The 12043-nt window shown below is 41.9% G+C and overlaps 1 protein-coding gene across 1 annotated transcript in view; it reads right to left on the bottom strand.

Moving 5' to 3' along the window:
* Positions 1–5829, bottom strand: part of Cdkal1 (CDKAL1 threonylcarbamoyladenosine tRNA methylthiotransferase) — a 561841-nt gene extending 556012 nt beyond the window's left edge. Inside the window, 3 exon segments of the mRNA XM_085831198.1 lie at positions 202–371; positions 5252–5294; positions 5811–5829. Coding sequence (XP_085687324.1) covers positions 202–371 — 170 coding nt within the window. The 5' untranslated portion in view covers positions 5252–5294; positions 5811–5829.
* Positions 5830–12043: the final 6214 nt, after the last annotated feature.

The raw sequence follows: 12043 nt of genomic DNA, 5'->3' as shown, positions 1-12043 counted from the left end.
TATGAAGAATTAGAAATTTCTGAGTTTTTAACCTATTACTTGCCAGATTTGAAGCAATTCTTTTTTTTTTGAAGCTCTATGTTTCCTACTAGAAATACAAAGATCCTATACCTGGAGTTACTGCACATACGGATACAGTGTAGGCCAGCAGTGCCAGCCTCTCCTGGAATGGAAGTGAATGTAATTCTGAGGAATGCTTACCTGTCACTTGGTGGCCTGGGCTCTTCTTGCAAATATTTTTGGGTATTCCGCCTTCGTACTTTAGGAAACACATGCTTTCTTGAGAACTGTCTATCTTGTGGCTTTGAATCTTCCTGTGATATGATATCTTCTATGTCATCCAGCAGTACATCACAAGACTCAGAAGGCATCTTTTGTAGGACAGAAAAAGTTACAAATAGCACAGGTTTATAAAAATCCACTTAGCATGGTATCGGTCAACAATTCTTACCAACCTTGAATCTTCTCAACTCTGTGAGACCTAAGTCCACAGAAAACATAGATAAACCAGGGAAACAACCATGCAAGTCCTGCAGATATAGAACACCCATGACTGAACTGAAAATGTCATAACTAATACTATGGAAAGAAAGTAGGACAGGGTCTTTTCAAGAGAAAGGAAACAGAAAGCCAGCAATTCCCATCAGCCACTGCTGCTGAGTGACCACCAAGGCCTCCAGTACTGTGAGAAGGAATTGGTATACCTGACTTTAAGAGTGATTGGTGGGGCTGGGCGGTGGTGGCGCACGCCTTTAATCCCAGCACTCGGGAGGCAGAGGCAAGCGGATTTCTGAGTTCGAGGCCAGCGTGGTCTACAAAGTGAGTTCCAGGACAGCCAGGGTTATACAGAGAAACCCTGTCTCGAAAAACAAAAACAAAAAAAACAAAAAAACAAACAAGAGTGATTGGTGGGGCTCAAGAGATGGCTCAGCAGATAAGAGAACTTGCTGATTTTATAGAAGTCCAGGGTTCAGTTCCAGTACCCACACAGAAGCTCAATACCATCCTAAGTCCAGTTCAAGGGATCTGGCACCTTCTGACCTCCTTGGGCACCAGGCACATTTTTGGTGCACATAAATACATACAGGCAAAAACGCTCATATACATATAATATGGTGAGTCATGCATGCACACACACAGGACAGCTATGCCAATCAAAACTAGTACTGGTAAACAACTACAAAGTATTACTCTAATATCAAAACCAAATAAAGACACACACATTAAAAAAAAAGAAAGAAAGAAAGAAAGAAAGAAAGAAAGAAAGAAAGAAAGAAAGAAAGAAAGAAAAAGAAAACTACCAGCCAATACCCCTGGTAAACACTAATGTTATAATCATGAATAAAATGTTTACAAACCAAACACAGGTAGGTATATATCAAAAACATTAAATTAACTGTATCCCAGAGATGTAGAGATAGTTCAGCTATATTAAGCCAATAAATGACATAAATGAACTTAAAGATGAAAAAAACCTCATAATCATCTCAATAGATGCCTTTGACAAAATCCAACATGCCATAATGATAAAAGTCTTAGAGAAGGGGATAGAGAGATGGTTTAGCAGATAAGAAAGCCTGTGGCTCTTGCAGAGGACCTGGGTTCTGTTCCCAGCACCCACATGGTGACTCAATACTATCTATGATTCCAGTTCCAGAGAATCTGATACCCTTTTCTGAACCCCAAAGGTACCAGGCATGTATGTGGTGCACATATGTACATGCATGCAAAATATTCATATATATAAAATAAAATAACCTCAAAGAAAGAAGAAATGAATTGGGGTTGAAGCTCGGCAGAAAAGAAAGAGTCTAGGCCCATACATACTATGGCATCTATTACCTATTAACTTTCCTCATTAGGTTATCTGAACCAGCGTGAAGACTATAAATCAGCAGTTCTCAACCTGTAGGTCATGACCCCTTTGGGGGGTGCAAATAACTTCACGGGGGTCACCTAAGACCATCAAAAAACAGTTATTTACATTACAATTCATAACAATAGCAAATTTACAGTTTATGAAGTAGCACTAAAAGTAATTTTAAGGTTATGGGTCACCACACCATGAGGAACTGTATTAAAGGGTTGCAGCATTAGGAAGGTTGAGAGCCACCGCTATATAGTCACGTGTCTTCAAGCCTGTCTGAGGAGCTCCCTCTTTGTTCCTCTGTAGGATTCCCATCTTTCTACTCACATCATCCAAATAACAGAGTGGCTTCCTACCAGACCTATTTTTGTGCCTGGAATTTGCAATGTTTGCTTTAAAACTTTAACAGCGTGTGCATCATAATTCAAACCTCTATTTAAATCTCAGCCACTTATATATCTATCATCAGTAAAAGAAAAAAAGAAGTGAGCCAAGCACCCATCCTAAAAACTGTTATGGTAATGAGCACATCCCAGTCAGTCGATTCTTCCTTCCTTTTCCTAGACAGTGATTTGTTCAGAGTCAGTCACAACAAGACGATCCAGCCAGAAAAGACCTTTACAACAACTGACAGTAAAGACAGCTTCTCTTTTCAATCAAGTGGATGAAGTTGGGCTAACAGGTCAACTTGGTGAAATCTGTGACAAGCCAAAGAAGCCACCTACCTAAGGAATGAAGCCTAGCAAGAGATGCAGACATAATGACTGCATTGAGCACCTGAGGTGCAACCGTCCTCGGCTCACTCACGGGAGCCACTACTCGCCCTCTGGAGTCTAACATCTTTTGGACTGGGCATTCGCCTCCTAGAACCAACGGTTCACCAGCTCAGTCATTAAGATTGGCCTTTCCCACATAGGTTCCATTTACATGCAATATCTGTCGGTGAAAAAAAATAAGTTTGAACACATTTAGGAAATTCTTCCTCTTTCAGATCTAAAATGCACAGGCTTGGACTGTGAAGAAGTGTTGGAAAGAAACTGAACATTCGCTGACCTTAGGAGTTTTCTAAAAATTATTTTCTTACCAAAGAAAGGAGGTGGGACTGAAAAAAGGGCCCAACACAGATGGAGGCCATCCCACACAGAGAGATCACTTCTTTCTTTACTGCCTTATGCTTGCCTTCCAGTCTGTTACTGTGTGAACTGACCACTGTCTTAGAGTAAGCTTACTACTGCCTAACTCAAGCGTGAGGTCCCAACAAGGTTCTTTTCACCCTGCATTGTCATGAGCTACCAGCTATTCAGGTGTCTCCACTCCGTTTGAGATGCATAGTCTCCTATAGTCCTTAGGCAGAGATACATTCTGGAAGTGATTGGAGTTATTGGAGCCAGGACTCTTTTACGTCATTCATAGCCACCAACCAGCAAGGCTATTCTTAGAATTGGTGATTCTGGCTAATAATTTAGAAAGCTACCGTCCAACCAGGCAAAGAAGGTCTGATGGCATTAGGTGGCTCATCACACTGCACCAACAGTCAGGAGGCAGGGAGGAGTGCTCGTGCTCAGCAGGCTCCCTCCATTTACACACTTTCTAACTCAGTCTTAAAGCACAGCCCGCATCCAGGCCACAAATTCCTTCGTCAGCTAAACCTCTCTAGAAATCTCCTCACAGATACAAATATCAGGTTCATCAGACCCTCCAGTAACTTTGATATCTACTGTTCTAGAGTTATTATTTCATAAAGACTGACTTAGAGGGCATGCCAAATAGACGTTACTGAATCAAGTGACTGTAACGTGTATAAAACAAAAGAACAGTCTTCTCAACAAATGACACCAAAACAACTAGATAGCCACACGCAAGGAAACGCAGCTGGGGCCCCATCTCGCATCAGACGCAAAAGTTAACTCACAGGGACTACACACCTAAGCTTACGGACCTACTACTAGAAGAGTCTTACAGCTATCACAAGTGTCAAGTTTCCCAATTAGACACTGGCTTCTTAGTTAGGACAGCAAGAGCACAAAAGGAAACAACAGGTTAGACTTCATCAAAATTAGTGTTTCAGCTAGATGCAGTGGCTTGTGCTTGCAATGCCAGCACATGGGAACTTAAGGCAGGAGGATCAGGACTTAAAGGCTGGTCTCAGATACAAATCAAATTTGAAGCTAACCTGGACTATGTGAAACCTGTTCTCAAAAAAGAGAAAAAACAAAACAAAACAATTCTCATGCTTCAAAGACAACATGAAGACCATGAGAGAGCATGCAGTGGGAGGAAACAGTAGTAACTCACAGAATACAATAAGGGCCTCTCATCAGAGTACATAAAGAACTCAAAAATACAAACAACCCCAAATTAAAATACGGGAAAGGGATCCGAACAGACATACTTCCAAAGAAGATATATAGTATCTGATAAGCACAGAGAGCTGTCAGTAAAGTCAGCCATGAGGGAAAGGCCATTCACACACAAAGACAAGTAGCCATGTTTAACAGCAGTGAATCACACAGAGAGGAAACAAGAATCCGGCCTGGCACGGTGGTGCACACACTTAATCCCAGCACCTGCAAGTTTGGTCTAGATATTGCGTTCCAGGCTAGCAAGGGATAAACATTAAGACAACATCTCAAGAAATTTAAAAAATAAAAATAAATTTTAAAAAAAGAGAGAGAGAAGCCGGGCGTGGTGGCGCACGCCTTTAATCCCAGCACTCGGGAGGCAGAGGCAGGCGGATTTCTGAGTTCGAGGCCAGCCTGGTCTACAAAGTGAGTGCCAGGACAGCCAGGGCTACACAGAGAAACCCTGTCTCGAAAAACCAAAAAAAAAAAAAAAGAGAGAGAGAGAGAAACAAGATAAACCAGCTAGAAGAGGTACAGAAATGAGCCTTCTTCAGGAATGCCATATTTGGGCTGGAGAAATGGCTCAGAGTTAAGAGCACTGGTTGCTCTTCCAGAGGAACAGGGTTCAATTCCCAGCAACCACGTGGCAGCTCTTACCTGTCTGTAATTCCAGGATCTGATAACCTCACAAAGACATACATGCAGGCAAAATCCCAGTGCACATAAAATTATAAATACATATTTTAAAAAAGAAAGAAAGTCATATTTAACAGCCAAGTAGAGAAGTAGGATATAACAGGGACTAAGCAACAGCCAAACAAGAAAACAGATGTACCACAGATGGGAAAGAGAGCATGTCTCACTTCTTAATGAAAATGAAAAACTAAGGAAGAGATACAAAAATGTCTCTCCGATGAAGTTATAGAGAAATCTAGTTTTCACAAAATGATACTGGCTAATTACTAAAAAATTAAGACATCTTTCTTCATATTCTAATGTAGAACTAATTACTCAAATATTAGAAACTAAAATAAACCAATACCTTGATTATCTGAAATTGGTCTCAAGTCCTCTTGAAAGATGATCTGAAAAATTAAAATTAATTAGAAAATGTGAGTACCCTATAAGTTCATAAAACCAGTGTATGACCTCTTTACAACTTCCTTTAAAAAAAAAAAAAAGATGCATCTAGCCACTTTTAAAACTGCTACCCTGCACTGTAACACCTGAGCACAATGAAAATCACCAAGTAAGAAACAAGTGATCCCTTATGACACAGGAAAGTTTTCTAAGCAAGGGAGCAAAGAAAAGAGGGGAAGGGGGCGCAAAAACACAAGCGACCTCTGCCCCTATGCCCAACTTCAGTGCAAAAAACTCATCTCCTGAAGCCCTGATCGCGTAGCACAAGTACATTCACGGGAAAAGCGAGAAGGGAAATGAGGCTAGAGCAGACTGGAAGTCCCTGACGTCGCCAGCCAGCAGTGTCTGCCGCCACGCCGGCCTCTCTCCAGGCAGCGCTCCAGAGTCCGACTCTCCACGCCAGCCGCCAAGTCTTTTCCAAACTGCGAGAACAAGCGGGCGATCGGCCCAAAGGAGAAAACCTGCGGAAACGAAGCTCCGCCCAAAATGCAGCTCGGCCCACCGTCGCTGAGCACTGATCCATTTGCCCCAGTATACACAGATCCAGAACTTCACCTGTCCGAACTGAGAGGAACAAACCACAAGCCCCTGCCAGGAAACTGCACAGACTTCAGATGGAGAGCGCCATGACACTTGTGTCCCGCCGGGCTGATTTGCGCATGCTCCGCGACGGCAGACCGGAGAGGTCAAAACAGATCGTTGTTTCAAGTTTGCGTTTGGTTCTATCTATAATTATTACCACATTCATCTATAAACAAAGGTGAAAATACATTCCTACCTCATTATGTTGGCTTATCAACTAACTTCTGCAAAGTTATAACCTTATAACTTGTCCTGCACAGTTAAGAGATTAACATAAACATCTCGCCATTTATTATAACTACTCGTTATTCACAAAAAGGGACTGGAGACTTTAAGTACTTACCAGAATAATTACCTCCGGAGTAAATAATTTTCATTACATTCATTACATTTTACCAGTTCCCTCCTCTATCTATCTATCTATCTATCTACCTATCTATCATCTCTATCTCTTTTGAGACTGCATCTCTATAAAACCTTGATTGCACCGTCACTCATTATATGGAATAAACTGGCCTCGAACTCACAGATCGACCTGCCTTTACCTCCAGATCTCTAGGATTAAAAGCATGCGCCACCATGCCCAACTAATTTCCTTCTCTTCTATAGCGAAGAATAACTAAAAAAATAGTTGTTCTATCGAATAACAGAAGTCAATTAACACCAAACTCCTGCCTGCATCTACCTCCTACTGCTGGGATTACGGTTGTGGCCCACTGCAGTAGGCTTATATTTCTGCTTCTGCAGAGACAATTCAGCCGAGGTAGTCAGGTTTCATTTAATAATTCCATAAGAATATGTAAGAAGAAACCTTTATACTTTCTTTGTCAGTAATGCATAACTTTATATTTAAAAAGCAAAAAGCAAGGAGTGATGTGAAAAATATGGAATAAAATCTTTATGTTTTCAAAGGCATGAAGATTTTTGTTGAAGGATGAGTGGCTTAGCAGTCTGTGTACTGGGACCCAGGGACTTCTGCATGCTAAGCAAGCACTGTACCACTAAGCTGCATCTCCTGACCCTAGGTTTGTTGTTGTTGTTTGTTTGTTTGTTTGCTTTTGTCTCCATAGTGAAAACTGAATGGGAAAATGTTATCAATAATAAAACCAATAGACAAAGGAAGAATAAATCCAGAAATTATAAAAATTGAGAAACAGATTTAGTTTATAACCTTAGCAATTATCGGTTGTACTATTGAATTTAAACCAATCAATAACTTTTCATGAGACACAATGTGTGTGAGTTTAATTTGCTCTTTAAAAAGTGCATATGAATTGTTTGTGCAGAGATTGCATGGACATAATAGCGGCAGTCTTAAGACCAATAAGTCTATTTCCTAGGCGAATGGGACAAACGTAGATGCCCTTAATTTTGAACTGTAGGAATCGGGCATTAAATGTGCTGGGATTTACATTGACTTTCCACAGCCTGTGACCAAAATCCAGCTCTAATTTCAAAACAAGGGGTGCACATAAGAATCGATGTTGGATACAGGGACTGTGAAGATTGATCCGGTATAAGAAATTACTTGACAGAATAAGGCTCCCCTGGCTGAAAACTATACGACAGTAATTTGTTGTTGTTATTGTTGTTGTTGTTGTTGTTTGTTTTTTTGGTTTTTTCGAGACATGGTTTCTCTGTATTGCCCTGACTGTCCTGAAACTCACTTTGTAGACCAGGCTGGCCTTGAACTCAGAAATCCACCTGCCTCTTCTTCTCAAGTGCTGGGATTAAAAGTGTGCACCACCACCGCCCAGCACAACATTAATTTTTAAGGAAGATTTTTCCCCCAAGAGTGGATGAACCCAACAAGAAAGAGTGATAGTGTGAACAAAGGGAAAATAGAAGGAATGCTGTAGCAACGTCAAAAGAAAGGCTGCCTCTAGTGAATGAGTGCCTCAACATATAGGGTAAGAGGGAGGTGCTAAAGCTCTTAAATGCTGCTAGACAGGGACATGAAATCACCTGCAGTCTGTGGAGGAATGCTGAAGGGCATCTTATAAAGTAGCCACTAGAGGTCAGAGTACTGAACTTCTGACACCAGCTATTCTCTTGCTCTAGCAGGTCACATAAATGGCGTTGCTTTAAGTGTGTAAGTAATTTTCTCTTTTCAGGCTCCTGAAACCTGGAACCCATGCTAGAGCAATGAGAACACCACATTCCCTTGCCGTAGAGCAGGTAACTTACCCAGGCCCAGAATCCTGGGCTTTTGTCATAAGCAAGAATCTGATGCTGGCTCCACAAAAAAAGACAGACAGACAGACAGACAGACAGACAGACATGGAGAGAGAGAGGGAGGGAGGGAGGGAGGGAGGGAGGGAGGGAGGGAGGGAGGGAGGGAGGGAGGGAAGGAGTAGCTAAGAAGTTCTGATCCTCCTGCCTTCACTTCTCAAGGCCTGAACCTCAACGTATTAAAATTCTTATTGTTAGATATTCTCCCAATGATTTAAAATAATAACTCACATTTACTGTATAATACTCTCATGGTTTATAAGTATCAGCAGGAGACATGATGTTTTCTCTGTCCTTAGAAGGACATGACAATACAGAATAAATTTGGTTTTGTTGGTTTTGTGAGGAACACAGTTTAGTGTTAGGACTCTCGCATGCCTAAGGCCGCAGGTTGAACACCCACTGCTGTAAACACTAACAGTAATGGCAGATCTGTTATTCACATGAATTGAGCTTTGTAATCTTTACTGCATGGACTCGGTGTACTAAGGACTATCTAAATGCTCGGGGGAATGAAACGCAGCACTGTCTCTACCTCCTTACGAGGGTCACAGATATATGCCAGCAGACACAGACAAAACATAATAATATAGCCAGGCGTGGTGGCACTCTGCCTCAATCCCATGTGTGGGAGGTAGAGGTGAAGGAATTTTGGTGAGTTCCATGCCAGCCTGGTCTACATAGTGAGTTTCAGTCCAGCCAAGGCTACATAGTGAGATCTAAATAAAGAGTGAATGACAAACAGAGAGAGAGAGAATATTATTGTTTTCTTTCTGTCTTTCTTCTCTTTCTTTTAATAGAGGGCTGTGTAGCCCTGGATGGCCTATAATTCGCTATGTAGACCAGGCTGGCATCATACTCACAAAGATATAACTCTCACTGCCTCTGCCTTGCTAGTGCTAAATCCTTAGTCCCAGCAACCCAGAGGCAAAGGTAGGTGGATCTTGTGAGTTCAAGGCAAGCTTGGTCTATACTGTGAGTTCAAAGCCATTCAGGAAGAAGAGTGAAAGAGCAGAAATGAGGGGGAGGGGAGACTGCAGATAGAGCAAATATGGGAGAAAAAAGGGAAAGATGAAGAATCATCTTCCCCATACCCCCAACACAATTGGTGAGTTATTTTATAGTAAGTGCTCAGAGGTATACATTTAAGAAATCTCATAAATCTAATAGCCTTCCTACCGAATATTAAAGACATTCAAATTGTGGATAATAGAAAATCCTTGGTCTCCTTAAATTGTATGACTTGAGATACATCTAGGTCTCTAGATGTATTTTAACCTATGACCTCCACACAGGTACAACAAGTAGGCATGCGTGAACACACGCGCATACACACACACACACATGCTTATATAATTTTTAATTATTGTTTGACAATTTCATTCGTACATGAATATTTTGTGTTTTGATAAAATCCACTCCCCCACTCCCTCCAGACACCCTCCCCCATTCCCTCCCCCACTCTCTCCACACACCCTCCCCCACTCCCTACCACACACCCTCAATACTACTTCTCTCTCCCAATATTTTTATATTTAATTTTCTCAATTTTTTATCTGGGACCTATTTCAAACTTCTTTTTTATTTTCTTTTTGAAACAGGGTCTCTCTATAGTCCTGGCTGTCCTACAACTTGCCATGTTGACCAGGCTGGCCTTGAACTCACCGACATTGGCCTGCGGCTGCCTCCCAATGCCCACAGGTTAAAGACCCTCACCACCAAACCCAGCTCATTTCACACTTCTGAAAATTTTCCCAAATATTGTAAGTGATACATGTCTAATCTTCATCCCCAGATAATAACCCCTCATACATCTGAAGTATAGTGCTCACAGCCAGGGTATAATGCACTGATCCTGGGAGAGTCTTTTGTTGTCTTATCTTCTCTAATCTTGATGCTTTAGAAGAAGAATGGTACAGTTGTTTGTAAAATGTCACTCAATTACAGTCCTCTGATGTGCTCACACCTACATTCATGCTTTTTGTTTCCTGTGCTTTGCTTTGCTTTGCTTTGCTTTGCTTTGCTTTGCTTTGCTTTGCCTTGCCTTGCCTTGCCTTGCCTTGCCTTGCTTTGCTTTGCTTTGCTTTGCTTTGCTTTGCTTTGCTTTGCTTTGCTTTGCTTTGCTTTGCTTTGCTCTGCTTTGCTTAGATGCAGGATCTTGCTATGTAACCTTGGCTTTCCTGAATCTCAAACAGATCTATAGGCTTCTGCCTCCAAGCACTAGGATTTAAAGGTGTATGCTACCATGCCTGGCACAGCTTCCTTCGAGGTAAGGATTTGGGGCAAGAATACCACAGAAGAAATGCTGTCTGCTCCCCTTGGCCTATCTCAACAGAGGCATGTGACAGATCTCATTAACAGTGATGTACTTTGAACACTTGGTCTCACCACTGTGAAACAACTCTTCTACCCTTTTGTTATCAATGAGTGACTTGAGGAAAGACATGCTGAGGTTACAACAGAATCTTGTTCCAGAGCATGTTGTTGCCTCTACTTGTGGCATCTCTAAATGACCCTGCAGGGAACAATTATTACTGTGGCATTTGCCAAATGGGGACTTTCCATTTCTATCATGCCTTCTACTTAGATTATTGAATGGGCTTTCCCTTCTCATTTTTCTATTCAATTATTTATATTGGCATGGATGATTGTGCTCATTTTATATTATAGCTTCTAAGCCATTGTTAGTATTATTTTGTTGCTCAAATTATCCCAAATTTGGCCACGGCTTTGGGTCGCCTTCAGAGTTCTTTGGACACGTCTACATTTCAATTATCCATAATTTTTCTGTTAGTGCAATATGTGCCAAAGCTCGTCGTATATCTCTCTACCCCAGCCCTGCAATCGGTCTATTGTCCACAGAGCTATAGTTCCTATTAGTTTAAAGTGCTATTTAGAGACCAAGATAGGAAGCCAAATGCTGTGATATACATTTATAGTTCTAGAATGTGGGAGGTGAAGACAAAAGGATCAGGGATTTAAGGCCAGACTCTGCTACAAAGAAAGTATGAATCCATCCTGGGCCACATGGCAATCTACATGGAAAGGGAAGGAAGGAAGGAAGGAAGGAAGGAAGGAAGGGAGGGAGGGAGGGAGGGAGGGAGGGAGGGAGGGAGGGAGGGAGGGAGGGAGGGAAGGAACGGAAGGGCGATAGGAGGTGGCTCAGCAGCAACATTTACTGCTCTTGCAAAAGACCCAGATTATGTTCCCAGAATTCCTATAGAGGCTGTTACAACGGCCTACAGTGCCAGTTCCAGGGGATCTGATGCCCTCTTTTCTGGTTCTCTTGGGCGCCTGCATCCACGTATGCACAAAAATGCATACATGCTCACACACATAACTAAAAAATAAGTAAATAAATAAATCTTTCAAAAATAAATAATTATATGAGCTTCAGTATGCTATTGCTTCTGATAGCTGCCGTGTGCTATTGCTTCTGGTTATCATTGCTCCAGAAGCTACAGTATACTCGAGGCAAACTTGAAGTGTCTGTTAGATATCCATGTGGATTCTTGACCTGGCAATTGGACTTATGATCCTAAAGCTTTGAGAAATGCAAGAGGAAGCTAGGAAGTTGGGGATCATTGCCATGCAGGTAGAATCTTAAGCCAGGACTGTATGAGAGTGCCCGTGGAATGAGCCTGAAGCATGCTCCTCCCCAACTAAGGTGGGGTTGAAGAGGAAGAGACAGAAAAGAAGACTGAGAAATAACATGGGATTATGGGAAGTAAGGAAAGCAAGAATGTGGGGTCCTGGAAGGCAAGGGAAAACCCAGAAGTGGGGACGGCAGGCAGCATTAACCGATGCTGAAGATGCAGGGAATGGATGCTGAGCATGAGACGTCAGCGTGAACAGTCTAGATGGGCAGTTTCTGGAGGAA

Source organism: Mus caroli, unplaced genomic scaffold (genome assembly GCF_978045245.1).
Source record: "Mus caroli unplaced genomic scaffold, Mus_caroli_1 scaffold_15, whole genome shotgun sequence".
In the NCBI taxonomy this organism is placed as follows: domain Eukaryota; kingdom Metazoa; phylum Chordata; class Mammalia; order Rodentia; family Muridae; genus Mus; species Mus caroli.
Note: the sequence above shows the minus strand (reverse complement) of the source record. Positions and strands in the feature narration are given on the sequence as shown.